The sequence below is a fragment of the Chanos chanos genome, chromosome 9 (genome assembly GCF_902362185.1).
Source record: "Chanos chanos chromosome 9, fChaCha1.1, whole genome shotgun sequence".
NCBI lineage: Eukaryota > Metazoa > Chordata > Actinopteri > Gonorynchiformes > Chanidae > Chanos > Chanos chanos.
The window spans coordinates 7971156-7997200 of record NC_044503.1 but is presented as its reverse complement, the minus strand read 5'-3'; the positions used below and the strand labels follow the sequence as shown (position 1 = coordinate 7997200).

The 26045-nt window shown below is 43.8% G+C and overlaps 1 protein-coding gene across 2 annotated transcripts; it reads left to right on the top strand.

Annotated features, from left to right (window-relative positions):
* The first annotated feature begins 787 nt into the window (after positions 1–787).
* On the top strand, positions 788–18997 carry csnk1g2b (casein kinase 1, gamma 2b). Of its 2 annotated transcripts, XM_030783586.1 has the most exons (11): positions 788–1182; positions 9232–9301; positions 14020–14168; positions 14350–14584; positions 14830–14915; positions 15705–15789; positions 15913–16061; positions 16369–16449; positions 17529–17630; positions 18414–18520; positions 18663–18997. In XM_030783586.1, the coding sequence occupies exons 1-11, from the start codon at positions 955–957 to the stop codon at positions 18715–18717; spliced, it is 1347 nt and encodes a 448-aa protein (XP_030639446.1). In that variant the 5' UTR covers positions 788–954; the 3' UTR covers positions 18718–18997. The 2 variants fall into 2 exon arrangements, with proteins under 2 accessions (XP_030639446.1, XP_030639447.1); XM_030783587.1 differs by lacking the exon at positions 17529–17630.
* The last annotated feature ends 7048 nt before the right edge of the window (positions 18998–26045 follow it).

The following is a 26045-nucleotide window of genomic DNA, read 5'->3' as shown; positions in this document are numbered from 1 at the left end:
AATATTCGCCCAGAATGCTGTATTTCTGTCTGGCCTGCACTGATGAAGTTTATTGAGCCTTCTGCATCACTAAGGCTAATCTGAAAATGGATTCTCTTAGAGTCTAGTTTGGTGTTGATGCATCATAAACCTTTCATCTAATTTTATGCAGAACACACACTGCCCTATGGCTAGCGCATTTTTATTCCTAGCGAAAATGTCAACGTAATTCTAAAATGGAGGTTTTCCAAAAACAGCCCTAAACCATAAACTTTACCTGAGAATTTCAAAAATAAACCATATTCCAAATCCCTAACTGTGTTTTCTGTTTCTTGTAGATATACGGTGGAACAGCGGGCCATACGTCACAGTTTGATTGGCGTCTTGGAATAGTCGCACCTTTCACCTGCGAGCATTAGACTGCGGCACCAGGACATGAAGAATGTACACTGCATTACCAAAGAGTAACTTCCAGGAGACAATGTGGAATACCGGGGGAAGTTGCCATACGGAAGTTTGGATCCAGTAGCAAAGAACGTGTATGCATGTGCATGTATGTATGTATGTATGAATGTGAGCGTGTGTGTGTGCGTGTGTGTATATGTGCGTGCATGCTAGCCCAACAACCTGCCTACCGCAGGCGGTGAAGTGCTACTACTCCCAGAACGGATTTACAGAAGAGGAGCCTCTCGCAAGCAAAGAAAACCGACTGTCGTCGCGTCGGTGATACTGGAAACCGTCGACCTTTTTTTTTTTTTTTTTTTTTTTGGGTCGTTTTTATTATCATTATTTTTTTAAATTAAAAAAAAAAAACATCGGGGTATATAAACTATACCTCACATAAAGAACTCCCTGTCTCCTCTGTTTTTTTTGCGTTGCCTCCCTCCCCACAAGTTCCCCTGGGGGTTGTTTTGACTCCTCTCTGATTTGCATGGCAGGGGAGTAACCGTGGAGAAGCCAGGGTATCATAAGCTTATGGATTTTGATAAGAGAGGTGGGAAGGGAGAGACAGAGGAAGGGAAAAGGATGTCTAAAGCAGCTGGAAGCAGGACTGGACATGGAGCCCGTGGGACAGGGACCAACTCGGGGGTTCTCATGGTTGGCCCGAACTTCCGCGTGGGCAAAAAGATCGGCTGTGGCAATTTCGGGGAGCTGCGGCTGGGAAAGAACCTCTACACAAACGAATACGTGGCCATCAAATTGGTAAGGGAGCGAAGTGGGGGGGCGGGGGGGGGGCGCGTCCCACACGGCATTCATCACACTGCCCTTTTTTTCTATCAAAAACCACTTAAGCATATGCACTATCATTCATGATGTTGACATACTTTATACCTGTTCCACTCTTATGGTTCTCTGTATCTTTGACTGCGGTGCCATCATTTGGACGTTTTTTTTCTTTTTTTTTAATTGTTATTCACATGTTCATATCCTGCATCTTGATCAATGCTCGGGAGCGTTCACACGCACCACGTTACCTGTTTGCACAAGCTAAACAATCACACACCCAAGGAAAGCAGACCCTTTTGTTATCAATGGGCATTCTGCCTTGATGCTTGCGTTTCTTTGTTTCACTTTGTGTCGCTCACCCTTCTTTCGTGAGCAAGACTAGTCCATCTGAATAGTTTTTTTTGTACGTTCAACCAAATCGTATGGATTTGGAGATTTTTTTTTGCTTTTTTACACTTGATGATTTCTCATAAATGGAAAGCAGAAAGCTTGAGAAAACGGAGTGAGCGAACAAACCCAGAGGAAGAATAGCAGATAAATCCCACTGTCTGTGTGTTCTGTGTCTCCTGATCAGGAGTCGTCATTGCTTCGCCAAATGTAGGCTACTTTTGAAAAGTCAGAGATACTGAGATTTACTCATGCGTAATGAAAGTGGGGGGGGGGGGGGGTCTTCCCATAACAGGAGAAGATGATTTTTTATAAATTCCCATATAAAAGCCCTGTAGAGTGGAGGGTGATGGGTCGTACACTAATGCCATGTGAAAAGAAGCGCTTACTTCAGTAAGGACCATGCACATGAACGTACTGACTTTCCTGAGGGAATAGTTTGGCATTGACGGTGAAGCGGATTGGCGTGGAAAGACTTGGGGGGGGGGGGGGGGGGGGTGTAGTTGGTTGTAGCAGCTTACGAAGATCATGGGAAGAATTGATTGAGAAAATTTCTTGGAAAATTTGTGTAGACCATTTCAGTTTTGTATTGTGAGTTCTTAAGATTTGGCATGAATGAATCTTTTCTCATTTCCTCTTTGAACTCAGATGTAGTAAACATTACAGCAATTACAGCAGTGACCAGAGATAAAAAATAACAACAACAAACTATTACACCCACAATTCAGCTTTCCTCAGCGCAGTCGGTCAAATATACCAAAGTTTACCGGTCCCACAGATGAATCTTATCCAGAGACTTCTTAAATAATGGGTTTTTTTTGTTTGTTGTTTTTTTTTAAATTTCAAAGATGACATCGTTTTTTTAAAACACAGCCCAATGTTTCAACACGTTCGACTTTGCGCTGGTCAATCAGTCTGTGATAATGTTGCCTGACATTTTCCCTAGGCCCAGAGTTCTCATCAGAAACATGAATAGACATGACAGGCCTATTTGAGGGAAATGTGTAATGGAAGTCCACCTCTGGTAATACACTTTTTTGATGGAAAAAAAAAAAAAAGAGGTTACCGCCCCCCACGCCGTTTAATAATTTCATTGACCGCAGACCTAATTTGTACTGAATCAAACTTTAAAATGAACATTTGAAGCAGAGCATGGCAATTTTGATGGTAAGGAACATCCAGGAAAGCAAGTTGACATTGAAATTCCATTACAGAGTTCATAGCTGGTTTGTTTTTCTTTTTATTGGGAGGGGTTTTTGCTTATGTTTTATTGGATCCTTAGAAAGCTGTCACTTTGGAAGGTTGTGTTCTGGGAAATAGGCATCAGGTTAGTGTTGGCATCCAGAGACAGCTTGTCAAAGATAATGTGTACAAACACATATTGATTTACTGGCTCCGCCTTGGCAAGCTTGGAGTGGAATAAAACTGTTTTTTACATTAGAAACTTGACAGATGGTAATATTCTTAAGAGTATATCTTTATCAAAGTTGTCTGAATGCAGTCCATTGGTTTTTTTGTTTTTTGTTTTTTAATTTCATTTGTTGAGTATTTTTTATTCTGTTAGCCTTGGTTCTCCTGTCTGTGAAAGGCCACATCTGTTGTGTATTTTTATCTACCAGTCCGGTAATAGCCAGGGCTGGACGTCACTCAGCAACACTGCTGTTTTTATTCTCGTTTCACACAAGAAAAGTCCACTTCAGATCCGCGTCACATACACAGCCACAAACACTCTTGTTACACGCGACTCTCGTATCACAAGCTAACACACACTTGTGGATTTCTCGTCCGTCTTATTCGACAGAAGAGTTCACAGTTCACCCTGTATGGTCATTTCTCTGTCGCAGCAAAAGAGAGACCAGCCCAGCTCAGCTGTCCACACGTTTGTGCCACGCTCTCTCTCTCTCCTGGCCACACAGATACTCGTGCGTTTTAGTGCTTGAGATTGGCTCAGTCTAGGCTTGCATACATTCGAAAGTTCTTCCTCAATGCTCTCAGAGCAGTTTGCATTGTCACCGTACCTGGGACAAAGGTGAACGACGGTGTCACTCTTTCCGAACACGTGAGAGAAGAGGAAGAAAGAGACTCATAGTTCAGGCCCTGGCACAGCCTCGTCTGACAGTCACTGAAACAGGCGTGCACGTTCCTGCTGGGGGGGGGGGGGGGGGGGGGGGGGGGGGGGGGGGGCGGTGTGAAGAAGAAAAAAAGAAGCAGGAGCGAGTGAGAGAGAGAGAGAGAGAGAGAGAGAGAGAGAAGTGCTTCGCTGAAAGGTTGCCTTTGTTTCCGGGCCTTGTCAACACAGTGCTCCAGTCTCTGGTTCAGCTGTGCACTTTCTCACACTGCCAGACCCCGTGGGGATGGAAGGAAAGCTAAAGACTGGAAATCCACCGCGTTATTACGCTCTCGTTCAAGGATTCCTGTCCACGTGAAAACAACACAGCGCACATTCGCAAGTGCAAAACTAACTCCGAGAGAGCGTAAATACGAGCGCTCGGCGGCACGCGTACACGCACACACTCTCGTCACTAATGTAACGTCGGGGGGGGGGGGTGCTGTGAAGAAATGCATATACAAACAGTTAGTTTATAGTAACGTGAGCAGGCTGCCACCCCCCCCCCCTTTTTTTTTTTCCCAAAAGCTGTCAGCTCTTTGGTGCCGGCAGCCCAGAATTCTGTCGTTCTCACTCATCCATTTTGTATGTTGGATTTGATCTCTCTTTTCTCTCACTTTATCTCTCTCTGTCTCTCTCTCTCTCTCTGATCCTAACCAGTCATCAATCAGACTCTTTAAATCCTCCCACCTGCTCTAGGCTCTTCTCCACTCACGTTTTCACTGGTCTCTCATCCCTCTGTAAACATCTGGCACCCAGCCAATCACGGCTCTGTGACTCTTCATTATTAATGCTCGGTAGAGAGAGAGAGATAAGGAACCCTTCCAAACACACACACACGCACCACACTGTCACCATAGCTCTCTGCAAGGCTTATGTGTGTGTGTGATTTGTGAGAAACATTAGTGAGGCATCCCCTGATTCACCGTGAGAGCAGTGATTGACAGTTGTAATGGATTCATATTGAGCCTATTCTGCAATGCTTCATTAAGACATGAAAACTGAGAGGTGTTTGAAGGGGAAGAGGATATAATTGCTGCAAGCGTGTAACCAGAGAGAATTGCGGTTTGTACTTTGTACATTGCTAAACAGAGTACAGACATAACCTAGTTGCCCCCCCCCCCATCTGTGAGCTCTTTCCTTGGTTCTAACTACTTGGTAATCTGTTTTGGTTTTATGTGTATGTGTGCCCTTGAGAAGATCCACGCACCCAACACCAAACGCTAAAGAATCCTTGTGAGTTTTTCATTGGTCAGATGATAAAAGTATGTTTAACTGTGCACATCAAGCCTATGCTGATGATCTGGATAACAGCAGGCAGTGAATCCGTCTACCTCGGGAGTTAAGTGTTTGTGTCTGGAGGGGAGGAGGGATTCTGTTTGATCCAAACTCTATCTCTTAACAGCGAAAACACTTGAGTAACTCCGGTACAAGTTTATTGCCCGAGTCCTTCCAGCGTTAGGGAGGCCCGCGATCTATTGGTGCAGCTGCCGTCTCCATCTGGGACCTGAAACCCGACCTAAAACGATGGACACGGGCCAGCTGTTGCTTTCTCGTATTGCCTCTTCGACACCTCTGTCCATAAAGGCTGACCCACCCCCACACCGACCCACCCCCCACTTGAGCCCTAAGGCCTCTCCATCACTATGGGATCATGTTCTTCCACGTGAGCGGAGCCTTGGAAATGGGAATCTGCTGTCTGGGCTGTTTTAGGCCTATTTATAGATAATAATGTCTATTTATATTGCTTAAAAGTTGCGTGGAGCTATTCCTGCACGTAATAAACTGGTATTTTACAGTCGCGCTTTGCGTTTCTCGGCACGTCGGGCAGTTGGACTCTTCACGGCTTCCGTCTGGGGGGAAACTCTACCAGAAGACGTTATTGTGTAAACAAATATTTGGAACGTATCACAGATGATAATCTTGTAACTTCTCTATAATTTTGCCATAGTTCCTGCCACCAGAGCAGACTGGATACCTTGAAGAGGCTTTTTTTTTTTAAGCATGTCTCAGTTTAAAATGATAGATGAACAAGCTGCACAAAAACATTTGCAAAATGCCCCAGTTCTAAACAACAGAATATATTTTTGTCACGGCAGGTGTGGCTTTTTTTTTTTTTTGTGCTCCTCAGCATGTAATGGAAGAGTAATACAGCGGTTAATCCATCTGTGCTTTTAAAAATAATTGTGTTTCATTCTGTTAACGTTTGGATTTTTTTTTTCTTTCTTTTTGCGGTTGGATTTATAATCTCGATTACCAAAAAGATCACGCACAATCAACTACTCTTCGACAGAGGGTGCGTCGGTGGAACATATTGGTTGACGTGAAGAGTGACCATAAAGCTTTGATCGTTACATAAGCCAAGCCGTGCATGTATGTAATAAAATGGCTCATCAAGATGCAAAGGTCATAGTTTGAGCTTTATCCTTTGGTATTAAGGCCATATAAAGCTGTTGGTAGAGCAGTATTAGTGATGATATCACTCACAGCTGACAGAAGAGAGCCTGCAACTTTCCACACCACCTCCTCCGCCTCCTCCTACGAGGTTTAGTGGCTTTTTTTCGCATTGGGTTGCTGAGCGTACACCACCGAATCACAGCGTACGCCTGCATAAAGTTATGAATACCTTGCATTATACCACTGTAAACGGAAAAGTGTAGCGTCGATCTGAGGGAGGACGTGTTTACTAACAAATGTCGAGTCGAAACGTCCCGGGTTGATTCCCATCACGGGGTTTAAAAAAAAAAAAAAAGGGGAACCTCAAGGCAGTATTCTCAGGAATGCGTGTGGGTTTTTTTTTTGTTGTTGTTGTTGTTGTTGCTGTTTGGTTTTTTTGGGTTTTTTTCATCATTAGCAACTCATGACTGATCACTCTGTTCTGTACTAGAGTGATCAAATTTTACATCATATTGCCTTCATCTGTAATCTGTACAGCACCCAGAGCCGTGGGAAAAGGCTCTGTCTGACACTACAGTGCAGCGAATGATACAGAAAAACTGGGATGATTTCGGCTACCAGCAGAGAACACCAGTTCTGTTCTGCTGTCAAACGCTTTGAAATGCAGATTGAACATGTTAGAACTACAAAGACTTTTAGCTTGTAACAATGGGGGGAAAAAAAAACTGTTTTGTTTTTTTTTTAACTCGTGGCCTTCTCATACTTGTCATCTACTTTACAAGCAAAACGATTTTCACAGGTTTACTTCCGACAAGCTGTGCAATATTCATGCAGTTTTTGAAAACACTGCCTTTTTCATGGGCCTCTACAGTTTTTGTTGCCTGTGACAAGAAGTAGTTTAAAAATGTCATTGAAGGAAAGTCCAGATTCTTCTTTTTTTTTTTCTCTGAGCTGCAGCCTTCAGAAGCTTCAAATGATCATTAGCCCAACAAATGTCAAGGACATTAGCCGTGAAATTCTTCACTGGAGATTCTGTCGCTACTGAAGTCGTCAAAACAGTAGTCGTAGCATAAGATTGACGCACTGACAAGTGTACCAGTGTAGCAGTCATAACTCTTTGATATGTTAAGATTGAAATCTGTTCTACCAGATGGTCTCTCTTTTATACCTCACTCTACTCTGCTCTGGCAGATACACACTTCCCTACAGTGTAGCTTTTGGCCTCTCGTCGCAGAGCAAGCCCGGAATACTTACACGGGAGCTAAAATAATATTTGGTTTCATTTTAATTCCATTAAAGTTTAGTCGTGGGATGCTTATTTCCCTAGGACACCTCAGAGTGTCTTCTGTCGGTGCCCCCCCCCCCCCCCCCCCCCCCCACGCAGGCCTGCTAAGGCCGGTTTGCGGAAGTTGTCAAGTTATAGATTTGGCCGCGGTGTTTCAGGACGGATTGTAGCGTAGTCATGGCTGCTAAAGTGGAGAGAGGGTATCTGAAAAGACAGCAGGTTGGACATAGAAGTGGACTCTTTTTTTTTTTAATTCCCTTTTTCCCCTCCTTCTGCTCTGGTCAGCTGCGTCTGATTTCTTTTCAGTTTTTCTTCACACTTTCTCCCCCCCAAATTAAATTGCTGTCTTAAGTTCATTTTCTTGCGATCGCCAATGCCACTCAGCGCATCTGTTAGCGAAGGCAATGTTCGGCCAGATTTCTTAAACTCAAGAGATTTGGCATTGCTTTCGGTATGTGTAATCTGTCCACGCAGCCCCGTTTCCTGGAAAGAGCCCCGCGTGCGACAACAGAACAGAGCGTTAAGTCACAGATGAATTTTTTGCGGTTTTCTGAGAGACGGCATGACATAGAAACGAGTAGCAAGACGACTGTTTAAACGCCCGTAACACCGGTGCTTCGTGGCGTTGAACGTTTTTTTTTTTTTTTAGGTGGTCTCGCGCTGAGCTATTAGGACAAATGCTTCGTGGGACGGTGCTGAATTTAAGCACGTAAAGCTAGCATAAGCCGCGCTATTCCACGGTAAGCGTTTTAGAACGTCCCGTGGTTTTGAGCCATCTGGTTTTCCCTCATATTATTTATATATTTAGTCTCATGTCCTGGCTGTAGTTCTCTGAGCTAACTGGGCATGGTATAATGGTCATAGCAACCCGGCCTGTGTGTGTGGCTAACCCCTGCAGCAGAGGCATGCCCCAGGATTCAGGAAAAGTGAGTGAGGGCTGATGGGAGCAGAGTGCTGGGAGAGTCAGTGGGGGGGGGGGGGAGTTGATGGGTACTGTAACCTGATATTGTGCTGATTGAAGCATTGCTCTCTGTGTTCTTGTCACACACCATTAACTGCTAGATCGCTCTTGCAAGCGGTTACTCTCTAATTTTTAAGGGTTCCAAGGACCAGTTCTCAGAAAGTCTTACGGGGGCGGGGGGTGGCACAAGCGAGAGTCTGAGTCTTATGTGGTGAAGTCTGAAATGTCAACTGTTTCCCTCCAATTGTGTTCTTTATTGAAGTCTCCGCTTTAGGTGTAAGAGTGTCACCAGAATACATACACAATACTTCCCCTCCTCCACCCCAACTTGTATAGTCTTTTGAAATTGGTATATGTCAACTTTGAACGATTGATGGCGTTTAGCGGTTTCAGTGTCTTGTATAAACAGACGATCAAAAGAGCAGCGTGCTCCCTGATCCTGCCAAAGGGCTGCATCTAAAATGTGGTTTTCTTTGTTTTGTTTTTGTTTTTTTTAAATGTACATACACTAAAAAGCTACCATCTTTTCACTTGAAGGGCAGAGGTTGTGGTAAGCTGCTTCCAATGAAGATTTACCATCTTAACGTTACATGGTGCCTGAGCCCTAGGCCTGTTACGTCATGTCCAACATAGGCTAGATGTGGTTTTGCATTTTCCGGCTTTTATTTGAGGGTTTCCTTTTCGTCTCTCCTCTGTAGCGCCGTTAATACAGATTCATAGATGATTTGCCTTCGGTCTCATGACCCCTTCACAAAGGATAAGAGACTCTTCCGGAAACTTTGTACATTATCCACGCAAAAGCAGTATTTTTAGACTTTTTATGTTAAAAAACAAAAATCTATATCTGCTATTTTCTCATTTTGTTTTCTCTCTTCTTTTTTCCCGTAGGAACCAATCAAATCCAGAGCTCCACAGCTTCATTTGGAATATAGATTTTATAAACAGTTGGGAAATTCAGGTAAGTACTCCTCCCTGTCAGTTTATTTGATATTTTTCTAATAAACAGGAGGAGTCAGAGGTATAAGTATGTGTATGTGTTGCTATGTATGCATGTAAATTTGTGTGTGTGTGTGTGAGTGAGACAGAGTGAGTGTGGTTTTTGTTTTCATATGCTGACTGATGATGTGTACACCGCTTCCTTATCCTGTCTGTGTGTGTGTGTGTGTGCGCGCGCGCACGCGCTGTGTCTGTCTGTCTGGCCGTGGTGAACCGAGGGGGTGATGCTGCTCTTATGAAAATGTGATGGGTGAAAGTCGGGGGGGGGGGGTGTACAAACAAGCCGTGGTCCTCAGCACTACACGCTTTGGGACCGTCCCTTCTTCCCAGCCCCTCGTTAAAAGGGCACGTAATCGGCTGAATCACTGGTACGGGAACAGGTAGACGTCTAAATATGATCAGAAACGGGTGGAATCCCCGGCAGCGGAGAAAGGACAGAGAAAAAACCGATCTGAAGACAGAAGGCCCGACTAATGCGAGTCCTGACACCTCAAATGTGCATATCGAAATAGGTAAATGTCTTCAGGCCTAACCGCAATCACACAAACATGTAAGAATTTGTCAGCGAGGTGATTAACGCAGACAAACCAATCTCAGCTGTAAGTAGGTGGAAGCTCTAATGGCCTTTGCACTGAATCAGAGTGCCTGTGTGTTTTGCCTGCTAGCTGTTACATCTGGTTTTGTCAGTTGCTCGGAGATGGAGGGGTTTTATTTTATTTATTTTATTTATTTTTTGGTCGTGGTGGCGGCGGCGGTGTGGTTCTGTGTTCGGATAGGCAGGTGGGACAGCTGGCTATTTTCATTATAATTACCTTATATGTTACCGAACCAGAGACCCTGATCTTTGATCCTTTTAAGCCTCTAAATGAAAAGGATGAACAGCTTGGACAAATCCTGAGTACATCCATTTGATCACTGGACTGGAAGGCTGACTTGACGAATCATATCTCTCTCTCTCTCTCTCTCTCTCTGTCTCTCTCTCTCACACACACACACACACACAGAAACACAAACACACACACACGCGCGCACGCACGCTCTGACACATAGCCTAGACTCAGAGACCACACCACACCGCAATCCAGTGAAGTCATTCATTGGACGAATGTTATTTCCATCTCTGATCTCCCTCCAGCTTTTTCAGTGCCAGATTCTGAGCTGGCCTTGTGCTGTGATCTAGTGAGAGTGCAGGGGACCAGGGTTCTCCTGCAGTATTTATAGACACTGCTCTTCTGCCACGACCTGCCATTATCAAATATCTACTGTGCCCGCACGTCACTTGCTTTTTAAGGAAGGGCTCCAGTCTCCCAGGCGGTAGAAAACACAGGCACACACACGCACTCTCGCACACACACACACACACACACACACACTAAAGCTTAGCTCCAATGGCTTTTGTTTTCTGTTGTCAGGCTGTTGCTTTAGGGAACGTAATTACAGATGCTGTTTTTATCCATCGTCTACTCTGTGTGGTGATAGTGTAGATATGATTGCGTTGTATCCTAGAAAGGGGGAAAGGGGAAAAACTGCTTAAACGTGTCAATAGAATTCACCCGACACCAGCTCCGTTTGCATTTGCTGCGTCAGCTTTTTCTCAGGTTTGTCTCGTAACTAATTTTGTAGCTTTTTTTTTTTCCCCCAAACCCCTCGGCCGGTCAGCAGTTCTGAACGGCGTTGGCGACCTGAGATCCAGCCCACCCCCCCCCCCACCCCCCGTCGAAGAGTCTAAACCCTCTGAGGCGTTTCTGCTGGTGCGTGAAAACACGCCCGACCCCCTGGTCCCTGAGCCTTAACGGCAGGCAGGCGACCACGCAGCAGAACGATGCTGATAGGCCGAGGCTGAGATGGAGCCACCAGGGTGGAGCCGCTCCACACCACTGTGAGAAAGAAGCTTCACTTCCACCATCAATCAGAGCAGGCTGCTACACACAGACAGAGCCTGACAGTCAAGCAACCAGTAAATGATTAGAATCTCCTTGATTAACTTTTTTTTTTTTTTTTTTTTTTAAGCTTGAGTAGAATCGTATCCGTGCAGCCCCGCGGTATTAGCCAGAGCTGTAAGGATCAGAGGTTTGTAACAGTGCTAGTGTTTGCCTGGAAGCTAAGCGTCCACTAATCTATGGAGCGGTAATACTCCCCTGGCTGGAAAGGCTCCAAACCGAAGAGTAAGAGGTCTTATCAGGATATCTTCTCCTTCTACGTCAGAGGCCAAGTTTAACACACTGCAGAGTGGTTGTGTTACTTTCTCTCTCTCTCTCTCGCCCTTTTTTTTTTTTCTTTTCTTTTTTTCATTACACTAATCTGAGAGATTTCTTTCCCTCTCTCTCTCTCTCTCTCTGTCTCTGTCTCTGTCATGTGATCGTAATGGTGCACAAGGACACGTACCCTCTTCCACTCTTAGCGAGCATCTTAGACATCATACAGTTTTTATGTCACTTTGAATAATTGATGACACGGGCCCCTCCCTTTTTGTAAAATGAATAATGGCCAAGGCTCTTCTCATCCAGAAATGTAGTTCAGCGTAAATAGTTTAGTTCCATTATCATTAAAGCAGTATCCCGACTAAGGCCTTTTGCATAACCGTGTTTTCAGTGTACAGAGAGACAGGAGACAAGTTGTACCCTCCTGCGCTGACATCACATGCGATTTCAGAGGTTTATTCGCAGTCACTGACGTTCGAAAACATGAGATCCCAGCCCTCTCACAGAATCCTCTGCGGCCCGGTTCCCGTAACGGGCTCCTGTCGGATGGATCCGTTTTTTCGGCCGGACAGATAACATGAGCCCTCCGTTCTCTTTAATCAGGCAAGGGGCCTCTCGTCGGACCGGACCGATCACGTTTCAGTTTCGGCCTCCGCGGTCCTGAGCTAATGGAACCGGGGGCCTTGTTATCCTGTCGAGGACGGCGGGCGTCCTGAATCTTTAATGCACGCCGCAGGGCTCGGGCCCGGCCCAAACTCTGACGTTCCATCGCGCGCGCTGGAGCTCACGACCCCGAGAGGCCTCGTGTCCGATGACAATGGGTCCGGTTGTTTGCAGACAGTTCCATCTGTCATCTGAGAGAGCGTTCAGTTCGAGTGGCGTGAGAGATGGCAAAAAGAAAGACTGCTAAACGCTCTGCCTTTTTCCTGTAGTCGTTATATCCTTCTGTAAATAAATAAAGACATATGCAGGCAGAGAAATCAATAAGAAAATTATTACCTACATAACTGCCTCTCATTACAGGCCTCACGTCCTCAGGCAGAAATGTTTTGTTGTTGTTGTTGTAAGGGTGGATGATACTAGAGCGTTCCCTCCTGCAGCCTCGTTCTCACGGTGGGTCTCTTTGAGTCTCTTCGGTTCCTTTAGAATTTCAGAAATTTCTACCTCGACAACTTGCGTGTTGATATTTACAACTGGAGGAAGTGGTTTGACAAGATGCGGTTGTAATTTTCCCTGCTGATTACTCAGTAGACGCTGTGCGCAAGTCAAGATTAGGGCTCTGATGAGTCAGCTTCCTGGTTGCCGGTTTGCATACACATCCGTCAGAGCCAGCGTTCCCAGTCAGAGGGTCACTGTAAAGAGCAGACAGGTGTGTTTATGTGTAGGTGTGTTTGTGTGTGTGTGTGTGTGTGTGTATGCGTGTTTTGGCGTTGGTGTCTGTGTGTGTTTTTTGGTGTGTGTGTGTGTTGGTGTTTGTGTGTGTTTGTGTGTGTGTGTGTGTGTTTGTGTATGTGTGTGTGTGAGATATCTGCGGAGCCTCACTCTGGGGGAGTGGTGTATAGACCTGATCAGGAAAATCCTACCCTAATCCTGCCAGAGCTGGGCTTCTCTGCTCTGTCTGTGTCTGTGTCTCTGTGTGTGTGAGCCTGGTTTTTGGGACGACAGCGGCTGGATAGGAAGCCAGATACGCACCCCCCCCCCCCCCAAGAGAGCGAGAGCGGAATGAGTGACTCTTGCATGTGTCAGGGTGCCATGTCCTTTGTGTGCTGGCCTTCAGCAGTGGGGATCCTGAACGCATAATCTTCAAAGGGATTCTCACTCAACACAAGTATACACGATGATTCACAAATACTTTTTGTTGCACTCTAGACCTGCATGCACGCACAGACACCCATCCCTAACACACACACACACACACACGCACGTACATGCAACCTTTACTGTTTCAACCAGCTCATGTTGTCAGGTTTTCCTTGGCGAGCGGTGTGACTTCTGGTCTTAACGCTGATACCAGGAGCCCCCTTATCATTCACACATAGATGCCAGTGGTTCCTGCTGTGTATTGTGATAAAACACCACTCCCTCCTGTACACCTCCTACTTGGGAGGGGTGTTAAATTTGAGAATATGTGTGTGTTTGTGTATGTATGTGGTGTTGTTGTTCTGGGGGGGGGGGGGTGTTGGGTTGGGTTGGGTTAGGGCAGAACAGCAACTATATGTGTAATCAGCAGCTAGACAGACTGTCACCCTCACTCTCTGGCTTAGGAAACGGGGTGGGCCAGCTGTGGACCAACGGTGGAACTGTTGTGACGGCCCCCATGTGTTCTCCTCACGTTTTCATCACTGTCCTTATCCTTCTTTTCAGAGTGCGATTGTCTTAAACCACCACAGTCATAACAGCCAGTCCACAGCTGCAGTAGACGTGGGTATAGTCCCTTCACACCACTCCTCTAACTCTTCCTCTGTTGATTTGGTTTCAGAGGGAATTCCTCAGGTCTACTACTTCGGACCGTGCGGGAAGTACAATGCCATGGTATTGGAACTTCTGGGGCCCAGTCTGGAAGACTTGTTTGATCTCTGCGACCGCACCTTCTCCCTCAAAACCGTCCTCATGATAGCCATACAGCTGGTGAGCTTCTTTATCTCCCTCAGGGGTTTTTTTTGTCTTTCTTTTTCTTTTCTTTTTTTTTTTTGCCCTTGGCCTCTCCCGAAAACCACGTCGAAAGCGGTTCGGAATGTTCTCCAGAAGGTTCCGCGAGATCGCTTATCTCCCGTTTTTTTTTTTGCCCCCCCCCCCCCCCTGTCTCCAGATAACGCGGATGGAGTACGTCCACACCAGGAGCTTGATATACAGAGACGTCAAACCCGAAAATTTCCTGGTGGGCCGGCCGGGAAGCAAGAGGCAACACACCATCCACATCATCGACTTCGGGCTTGCCAAAGAGTACATCGACCCCGAGACCAAAAAACATATCCCTTACAGGGAGCACAAGAGCCTAACGGGCACCGCTCGATACATGAGCATCAACACGCACCTGGGCAAAGGTCAGTGCCGTTACAGTTACGTTTTCAACTCATCATGCAGTAAGCACTTTATTTATACCTTGTAAACAAAGCCAAAAAGAAAAGATGCATGTCTGTGCAGCTTTGCTGGTAAACCCAGACCTTAGACACAGTACACGCTGCATGGATGTTAAGTGCTGAAATCTGAGCGTTGAAGGAAGCGGCTGATATGTTGGACCGGGGTATCGATTTCTCTCCGCTCTGAAATGCAATGTCCACTCTTCCAGAACAAAGCAGAAGGGATGACCTCGAGGCTTTGGGTCACATGTTCATGTACTTCCTGCGAGGCAGCCTACCATGGCAGGGCCTGAAGGTATCCGATTTCATTATTGTCTCCAGCGACCCCCGCTGACCACTCCCCCCCCCCCTTTTACCACCACTGTGTTAAGTAACACTTAGTCGCTAGGCTAGCCGGCTTCATTAACGTGACAAACGCGCGTTACTGTGGAGTGACTCCCGTTCTTTACAGCCAAGACTCGCACTGCGGTTTAGCTGTATACGTCAACTTCACCGCTTGACTGTTTTGATCACCATGGAGATGTAATTGTAGTTTTATTGTAAACATTCCATAAGGAGCGTCACAAACTGCGTGATGTCACGCTTCGTTGAAAGTGTTGTATGTGTTGACTTGAAAGAGGAAGTTTGTCTGTGTGTTTAGGACTTTGGTTCATCTTAGTTTGTTTCCACACTTTTTTTTTTTTTTTTTAAACTCGTGAGTCAGCTCTGTCTATTCAGGCACGTCAAAATACTCGTTTTTTTGGTTTGTTTTTGTTTATAAATCTCGTGTGACTTCAGAGCACAAGGGTGTCAGGAATTTGCCCTAAAGTAAAACCGCCTGACGCTTTGGCGTTTCCATTGTTTTCCTATTTTTTTTTTCCTTAAGTTGTTTAGTTGACTGTTAGGAAGAAATTCGCACAAAATGGTTGTTTTCGGAAGCGTCGATTAGTGACATAGGAACGCCCTTGGTCGTATCTGCAATTCTGTGATGTGTGTCAATTTCATGAGTTTTCTGATCTTGTGTGCATTGGGACTTAGAGAATCTGAGCTGTAAGATGGTAAATGTTCATTTGACTTATTTATGTATATTTAACACCCCCTCCAGGCGGACACGCTGAAGGAGCGATATCAGAAAATTGGGGATACCAAGAGAGCAACACCGATTGAAGTTCTCTGCGAAAGTTTTCCAGGTGGGTGCTGTAGTTGTCATGATATTTTTTTTTTTTTTTGACCATGCCAGACCCCGTGGCGTTGAAGTATTGTACAGTGGCTTTGAATAACCGACAACCCAACCATGTCTGATCCCCACACAGAGGAAATGGCCACATACCTGCGCTACGTGAGGAGACTGGATTTCTTTGAGAAACCAGATTACGATTACTTAAGGAAACTCTTCACCGACCTTTTCGACCGAAATGGCTACGTCTTCGATTACGAGTATGACTGGGTCGGCAAGCCTCTGGTGAGTTTGTCATTTCTTATTTCTCCTTTTCTTTCTTTCGTTCTTTCTTTCTTTCTTTCTTTCTTTCTTTCACCGCAGAGTTTACTAATGTACCACTTCCTTGTTTTTCTTCACAGAAACAACCACAAAACTGTATAGAAAAAGAAACAAAATCTGTCAGTTCTGCAGCTTTTTGAGTTCTTTCAGGAAGCATTACGATCCACACTCTCCACTAAAGTGTGTTTAAACTCAGTGAGAAGTGCCTTGTGTAAGACAAGGGTGTGATTTTTTTTTGTTTGTTTGTTTCATTTGTTTGTTTCCCACACAGCCCACACCCATTGGCCCGACACCCAGTGACACGCCCCAACCCAGCAGCCGAGACAAAGCTCAGCAGCAGACCAAAAATCAGGTGAGTCTGGCATTCCCCGTACCCCCCCCCCCCCAGACAATACTGGGACCCGCGCCTCTCGTCTCCACGGAGATCCCCGTGGCCGAGAGCGGACGCCCACTCCAACGCCCACCGTACGCCCCCCCTCTGTGCGGAGAGACGTAATCACCCCACTTACGTGGCGGTCTTTCGTCGCTCTCCCTAAACCGTCTTCATTTCCAGTTGGTCCTTACACAACAATCACTTACGCAGACTAAGGCCTTCTAACAAATGGTTTCCTTATTCATGCTTGATGAAGGACCGTCTCCTGATTTATAAACACGTCGAGTTTTTGTTCTGTTTTTTTTTTTTAACCTTTCATTAGTGGGAGAACCAACCGCAAATGAAAATCCGCCCAGCAATAACTAACCAGAGCCATTTAAAAAAAAAAAAAAAAAAATGCATGCAAACAACATGCATTTGGGTCCATTCCCTGTTAACTGAGAGAATGAAATGGATTATATTATTATTTTTCAGATTAAATTGATTAAACCTTACGCGCCACATCCCTAAATCCCTAAATTTTATGATTGATTTTGAGATTAACGCAATGTTTTATATAATGAATTTTTCAGTATTCAGTATAATGCCCTGTACAAAGCTAAGATCCCAGCAGTAAGGACTCGCGGGTTCGGAGGTTTCGGTGTCAGGGTGGAGAAGTTAGACTTTAATTCATAGGGAACGCAAAGTTAAGAGACAACAGGTGATGTGAGTGATGGTGTCTCTTGTAGTAGCATTCCTGATTGTGGTCCCTCATTTTGTTTTCTGCATGATTTTGGTGGGTTGTTTTAGTTTTCTACTTTTTATGTCCTCTCTTTCTTTTTTTTTTTTTTTCTTCCTTAATTAACGTAGTGTCTTAATAACATGCCTGCTTCTGCATGTGAAATAGCATCTGTAATTTTTTTTATTTTGTTTTGTTTGTTTGTTTGTTTGTTTGTTGAATCACCACAACCCCCCCCCCCCCCCCCCCCCCCCCCCCCCCCACACACACACATCACAACCGCTACCTACCCTTCCATGCCCCTTCACATAATGCCTTTCCACTGTGCTGTGGGGGTCAGTCGCCTGAACCCAAAGGAAATGAGTCCCATCCCACTCCAGTGACCAATAAGGAGACCTTGGGTTCACATCTGACAGCTGATAGGCTGGGGGGCTCTGCACAGGTACTGCTCCGCGCATGGTGCTAGCATGGCTGTGTCTGCTCTCGCTTTCTCTCCCTCTGTTTGTTTGTGTGTGTGTGTGTGTGTGTGTGTACACTGTGTCATTTTTCAAAACCCTTAGCTCACATGCTTCAGGCTCACAAACACAGCACTACAAGGAGGCAGTGTGTGTGTCGTCGCCAAAAAAAAAAAAAAATCCTTTAGTGAAATGTTTAAACACGAGACAGACTAGACTTTGATGGTCTGAAATGTCTGGAGAAAAGAAGCTTTGTTTCTTGTTCTGAGTTTTGCAGCAGTTTATTCTTATTAAAAAAAACTCTGCCTGGTTCCTCTGAAGATTTAAGTTTAATATGTGAAGTAATTAGGAGGCAGTAAGTGCTTTGTTAGCCTTGTGAACCCTGTGTGCCATCTAGTGGCCGTAGTGTGAAGTACACCCCAAAACAAGCTCTTTGAATAGGCGATTCATACATTATTAGCTAGAAGTGCCTTAGAGTTGAAGTAAAGGAACCGTTTTCACAAGTACCCAATAAGCTACACGTCCCTCTGAACGTCGGGAAGTTCTCACCGAAGTCTTAGATATAACATGTACCCAAGTGATTTCTTTATAAACTGAAAAATCGCCATGTCAAACTTAACCAAAAAAAAAACGGTTTTCCTGTTTCGTGAACTCAGACTTTTTTGATTATGTTTTTGTATGACACAGAAATGAATAAATCTGAACTTCATTTTGTCGCGGCTAGCGCGCGGGAGCGTCTCTCACTCGATTTGCTTTGCCCGCCCGTGCAGGTAATGAGCTCGACGAACGGAGAGCTAAACACCGACGATCCGACCGCAGGACACTCCAACGCTCCCATCACTGCGCCCACCGAGGTGGAGGTGGCAGACGATACAAAGTAAGCATAACACCACCCTCCCCCACACACACCTTAATCTGTCAGTTTCTGTCCAATATTGACAGCGTAACGGTACTTCGACGCCTTTTGAAAGACTTTTGAAAGTGCGGTTGTTAAGTGGCGTGTTCTTCCGTGCTTCCAGGTGCTGCTGTTTCTTCAAAAGAAGAAAGAGGAAAGCACTCCAGAGACACAAGTGAAGAGCGAGACTTTTACGGAGAACTTGAAACATTCTGGTCACTGTCAAGTTTTAAATGGAGGCAAATTTCACAGATTCCCTTTCCCCTCCTATTCATCTTCATCTTGTTTTTTTTTTTTTTTTTTCCCCTCTCTTCCTCTCTCTCTCTCTCTCTCTCTCTCTCTCTCTCCTCCTTCTCTCTGTCACCCTTTCTTCTTTTCGTAAAGCGATCCTCCACCGCTGGAGCGCAAAAGGACCGTTGTTGGCTATACAACAGACTGTGGTTCCTTTAAAAAAAAAAAAAAAAAGAAAAAAAAAGAAAGATACATAAGTCAATGTGTAAAAAAAAAAAAAAGAAGAAAAAAAAAAAGAGGGAGAGGTTGAGAAAATGTACAAAAAAAGAAAAAAAAACAATACATGAACACAGTGATGTGAAATGATAACAAAACAAAAACAAAACAAACCAGTGCTGTTTGAAACAGTGGTTATATTCTAGATTCCATGCTGAAAATGTAATGTTCAACAACCATTGATTTTTGGAGGGGGGAAGATCAATGACTCAATGAAAGAGTTAAATTGTTTAGATATAGTCCTTATTCGTGGGAATCTGGAGAGCAAGAGAGAACTTTACTAATAATAACCGTGAATCAAGAAAGCAATGGGAAAGCATTCATCTCAACCAGAATTTGAAGAGATTGTTTTTTCTTTTTTTTTTCTTTTTTTTTTTTGTAATTTACTCTTTGGTTGTTCTCACAGATGACTCCTTGGGTTGAAAGCAAACTTTTACATTTATGTTGTCTTTTTTTTTTTCTTTTGTTTTTCCTGGAATTTGATTTTTATTTTCTCGTTTCTGTTCTTCTGTCAACGTGGACTTTGTAGCACAGTCACTGGCCTCAGGTACTGTGGAGGAATGAGAGACAAACAGATATTAATCTCTCTACTTACTATTGCACTTTTGGAAAAAAAAAATAAGAAAAAAAAAACGGTGATATTCTGGGCTGGAAATTAACAAAAAAAAAAAAACAGAGAGAAAACAATAAAGACTGGTTTTAGGAGGATTCTTATTTGAGGGTGACATCTATACAAGGGCCGAAATGTCCATTTTAGGAAAAAGAAAAAAAAATATGTCTCTCAGTTTTATTTCTCACATCAGAATAATTTAGCAGGAAATCATAGTTTGTGCCTTTCCAAGTAAAATGTTTAAAGCTCAAGCTGAAGTGTCCCGCAATGACATTTTATCTGAACTGTGTCAGTGAGTGTTAATGGTACACTGTGTGTGTGTGTGTGTGTGTGTGTGTATGTGTGTGTGTGTGTGTGTGTGTGTATGCATGTGTACAATGTGTGTATGCTTGCACCACATAAAAATATATATGTACGTGAGCACGCACACACGTGTGTGTGTGTGTGTGTGTGTGTGTGTGTGTGTGTGTGTGTGTGTGTGTGTGTGTGTGTATGTGCATTCTTCCAAAGAGGATGGGCTGTAACATCCCAGCAGCCTACTGTGTGGTCCTTTGTTTTGGCCGTCAGTCCCTTAGTCCAACACGTGTGTGTGTGTGTGTGTGTGTGTGTGTGTGCGCGCATGCGTGTGTGCGTGCATGTGTGCACTCTCCTATGCTTTGACAATCAAAAACCTTCAGAAGTGACACATATTGAATGTGTTTTCACAAAAAAAAACCCCAACAACTTTTTCTCTGGGCAAATATTTTCTGTCTTCATGAATTTTAGATGCTAGTAGTTTTCACACTGCAAGTTTTCAGCTGTTGTTTGAAAATTACAGAAAGTATTTATTTCCCCATTTGCCCAAAACTTGCCTCTCGACATTGTCTACACTGTCAGGAATGCTACCTGTCACAGGTGGACAAAAAAAAAAACCTACTCACTTTCTCTCCTTTATCTTAATGATAATATTGTCTCTCACAGGGACTCTTACATAAACATTGTAAAATACTGTTTTTGTTTGGGTTTTTTTTTGGTTTTTTTCCTTTCCTGGCCTAATATGATAAGTGAATATATCATTACTGTTGTCCATTTTCCTTTAGGATTTAAAAAGTGCTTACTTTGAAATATCATTATCTGTATGCAAACATAAGGAGTTCGAGATGAAAGTAAAAGGTTGCATGTTCCGTTGAGTTACACTGCGTAGCCCCAGAGCTGAGGCAGATATGATCAGGTGTTTCCCCCCCTCTTCACTTTAACAGTTTCACAGCTTGTTCAGATCCATGTAACCCTATTAATCAGTGTGATGCAGTCATTCAATGTTGATAAACTGGTATCTAAAAAAAAAAAAAAAAGAGGGATGGTCCCTTTGGTACCGTTTCACTGGAACAAATGGGTTTATCTGTGAAGTCAAGTATCTGACATTGGGGGAACTCTCTGGAATGTATGCATCCAGTTTCGGCTCACTAGCATGTGAGTTAGTGGAGTATTCTCCCTCAGTATAAACTTGCACAGAGAGAGATAGAGAGAGAGAGAGAGAGAGAGAGAGAGAAAAGCTCATATGAATGCAGTCAGCTCCATGCCCATATTAATCTTACTATTAAGTGTCACTCATACATTGTAAAGTTGTATGGATCTGGCACATAATGAAATAATGAAATCTACTGTGATTGTAGATGCAGGATGAGTCATTAAATGTATCTGATATGGTTAAAAGCCATCGACTTAAATATTGAGATCAGTTAGTATGAGATCACATCACTTTGGCTTCATTACATAATTTGTAAATAAAGTATCTCAGGCTGGGTTACGAACGATGAAAAAATGGGTTTTGTATAGAGTCAATTAAATACCCTGCTGTATGTAAGCCTGGACTTTACTGTTGATGTTTCTTCATTTAGCAGAAACTCTTAAGCCAGAGCGATTTACAAAGAAGCACATGCCGCATGCAGTGAGTCTGTAACGTTAAATAAACGCGGCTTCCCGCAGGTGCGGTATTCCAAAGGAAGGTGATTGTAACTTGGAGCTGTAAGGTACATTCAGTGCCGACACCACAGGTAACTTCCAAATAAAGGCAAAACCAGAGTAAAGCAGGGGTGAAAAGCCCACTGAAAGCATATGCTTCTCCACAGTGTAGTCCCAGTGTTACTTAAGCAATTAACAGTCAACGATTCAGAGCATCGTGTGTGAAAATGCGAAAATGCTGGGCGGGTCCATTTGCCAATTATTTTGACTGCCACGGGATGAAGGAAGAGATTTCGGGTGACTTCAGAAAAGGGAAGATTGTATGGGGACGTTTGAAACAAACATCTACTGAAGATTGCTCATCTGGGGGGTATTCCAGAAAGCAGGTTTAGTGAAAACTCAGAGTTGGTTAACTCAGAGCAAGTAGAAAACCTCTTAATAGAAGAGCCCTATGGCTTCATTCTCCTAGCAAAACGAAGCCATAGGGCTCTTCTATTAGGAGGTTTCTTACTTGCTCTGAGTTAACAAACTCTGAGTTTTCACTAAACCTGCTTTCTGGAATACCCCCCAGATGAGCAATCTTCAGTAGATGTTTGTTTCAAACGTCCCCATACAGTCTTCCCTTTTCTAAAGTCACCCGAAATCACTAAACTCGCTGAATGCAAACATCAACCTCGAGTACAAAAACAGAGTGTTTCATCCATAACAGTCCGTAAAGAACGTCACAGATATGGATTCTGCGGTAAGGCTGCTCTTGATCACCCCTTGTTACATCACAAATGCACGTTGGTGAATAAAGTAGTGGGGGGAAAAAAAGCACGTGCATTGTCACTGAGCTCTGGAGGGTGGGGAGCCCATGATCAACTGAGTCAGCTTTCTGCCTGTTTTCAGCAACTGGATGAGAGTGTATTTGTGGAACATGACACACAGACCTGACTGACTGGAGTGTTTTGTTTGTCGCGGCGAAGGGCTCTGGCAACTCTGTGATGTGGTTGGGTGTATTTTCCCGCCGTGGCATAGGTCCTCTAAACACTTTCGAGAGCAAGCTAAATGCTCCTAAATACAAAGCCATTCTACATGATCAGCTTTAGCCTACGTTGTAGCATTTCTATCCTCACCGGAGTGGCCTCTTCTGGGACAATGCGACTGTACAAGAGTACTCATCAAATGGTTTGATGAGCATGATAACAACGTAGACCATAAACCGTGGCTGCATCGGTCAAGAGACATCAGAACGGTTGAACACCAGTGTGAGATTCTAGAGTAGTGCCTGACAATCCATTTTCTACCACTGTCAACAAAACAGCAAAGGTCAGAACCTCTCAGTGAACAGTACTATCTTCCCCCCCCTTCAATAGAGTTCCAGACTCTCACAGAACTAAATCCAAAGGCCGCCCACCAATGTTCTGATGACTCAGATTAGCCTAGTGGTCCATTAAAACACTCTATGTTGTCGTTTCCTTTATTTAAGAAGTCGGCTGAAGGTGAGAAACCGCAACAGCGCTGCAGTGACGGGGACATGCAAGACAAACAGAGACATTCTCTGTCGTGCTGGAAGCAGAGAGTGTGAAGGAAACAAAGAGTTGTGTCATCAGTGTAGAACTGATTAAAAAAGCATGATAAGAGAATCCAGTGGTCACGATTCCTGTACAGTAGCTCACAGCCTGATTCATGTGGAGGATGTCATTCAGTAACAGCTGAGAAGACAGCTGGTTAAGTACTGCACATTTTTTTTTAGGTTAAAAATAAAGCAGAGAGAACCTGGCCTATAGTTTATGACTGTAGTAGGGTGGAATGATGTCCATATTCAACTTTTTGAGATGTGCGGTCAAAGTAATGGTGAATGGGAATGTTACCAGGCTACTGACGAGAGGAGCTGATCAACGTAGCGGGGGTGAGAAATGTGTCACCGGGCACTGTACGAGGACACGTGATTATAGCTTCTGCAAAGCTGATTGGCTGTCGCAGAGACCACCTGCAACAGACAGTTCAACGGAAATAGATCTCTCAGAGTGTAAGAGGTTGAAGTGGTTATGCAAATGAGAACGCTGCTATCTGCAATAACAACTGCAACAGTTTTTAGGAATACAGTATGAACACATATGTGCAGTAGGGCATATGAAGCTATTTATTGAACAATTCTTTCTGCCACTTCACAATGAAATTACTGCGGACAAACTCCCCTGTCTTGACTCTCTTGTCTTTTTACGACGAAGTCTCCTGTGACAGCCTGAGATAAAATGAAAAAGCCAGTCCTTATTAGCATGGGCATTCTGTCTAAGTAACTAAATAAGTAAATGAAGAAACTAAAACCTTACGGCACTATGTGAACAAGCACAGAACAACTTCAAAATAAAGACTGTGTATTCCAACCTAAGGCAGCAGTGCACCTAGTTTGATCATTTTAGAAACAAAATCCTCCACCTAGGATGATAGGGGTATTAAAATCAATAGTTTTATGTATCAGAAATGAAGAGTGAGTTGTGGTTTGCTGTACTGTACAGTGTAGAGCTTTTAATTCACTATCAAGTTGGTATAAATCTGCTGTTCTTTTGTGTCTGAACAGGGACTTCCGTGGTCATTCATTCATTTTACGTACAATTTCTACGTGGAATCCCAATTTAAGATTCATTTACTTGCATTTTTTAAATCAATGAATTCTATTAGAAATGATAGCTGACGGTGTAACAACCAGTCGACCTGTATGACGTCACTGTAGTTTTGTTATTGTGAGTTTTTAAACAACCGTTTATAGCCTATGCAGGACCAAATGTCGTGAGACAAGAATAGCGATTTTTGAGTATGAGGACGAATCTCATGACATCACGTGGTCTCCTGGAGTTTAAACAGCTTCTCTTTTTTGTGGTGGAATTAGGCCGGCTTGACATTACAAAAGCTTCGTCAGACACAGACCGTGCGTTGCTCAGCTATCAGTCACGATCGGATTCGTTCGTTTCGTTGTTTATGGTTCTTTATGGACTTTATGGGTAATATCTGCCCATTTAATTTTTAACTGTATAGGCTACCTACAGCAAGCCCCGGTGTCTTTATGTAGTCTATTCAAACAAATGGAAACACCACACACCGCAACGACCAGTATTCGATTTGTAGGGGGATGAGGGAGTATCCCATCCCCTTTGTTAGCAAAATGACCAAAATGCATCTTCCCTTATTAACCTGCCATCCCCCAATAGACTTTATAGAGTAGTGTCAGTGACCATTGGGCCTTCCCACCTGTTAAAAAATAACAAATCACCTACTGGCAACAACCTTGTATAACAATTGATGGGAAGAATAACCAAGTAAACAAGAGGACTGCACGTTTTATTTTTATTTTTTCTTCTGTACGTCTTGAGTGGCACATATTTGCAAATACATATTTGCGACGTTTTGTCTGCAAATGCACGATGTATTTATTCATTTTTAACAACACAGAAATACTTACATGAAAAGACCTCTGGCCTGTATCTTGAATCTTGTGTCTTGACAAACACACCAGCTATGGCCTTTGCGGTTAAATGACGTTCCATATTTACGCAGCACCACAGGGGTCAGGGGGTGATGTTCTGAAAGGAAGTGAAACTTTGTGCAAACTCTGACTGAAAAAAGAATGGGCACATCTGCTAAAATATCTTCCATATGGCATGACACGAGTGCTTCTAACCACCTGACAGTATGCAGTGGCTACAGCCGGATGACCTCATTTACCATTTACGTGTGTCATGCATATCAAACACATGTAAACAAACTCTAGGTGGCAACCATCGATCAGTGCCAACTCGGCTACCAAAGATTAGAAGACGCGCCATCATGATGAAATTAATAATGTCGACAATAGATCACAGCAGAGTTTGAACTGCCGAAACACTCACGATTAAGTAAAAACTGTGTGTTTATATTTCTTGATTTCTGTAAAATTTACATGCAAATATGAGTGCTTGCTGCGCGCTGTGGTTTCGAGTTAGTCAGTGCAGAAGTTACATGGGTGGTATTGTTGCTTCTCCTTAAAGTGGGCGTTGGGTAGGCTAATAAAAGCAAAAACTTCTAAGCGTCACAACGCATTGCCAACGGTCTCAAAAGCGCTAAATCTCAGTCTAATACCGACGTTTCGGTTTTGTTTCAAGATTACTGCACACGCTAAACCTTTTCAGATGACCTCTCGCAGGGAGACCGGGTTCCCAGCCCTAAACTACTAGAGTTTCGATTTTCTTCTTTGTAGCAAATGAAATGAGTTTTGCTGGATGAGTTTTAAATCAAACATGGAACTTGTGTGAAACCGAGGATTATTAACGGCGTTATTACAAATTCTTGAGGATGATGCTCAATTTGTTAATCACGTTGTGTCCGCACTTAATTAAATGCACATTATTTAGGTAGTTACTTATTAGGCTGCAGACTTTTTAAAAAATTAATTGTTGCTGTTACACCATTCTGAGGAAGAATTTCGAG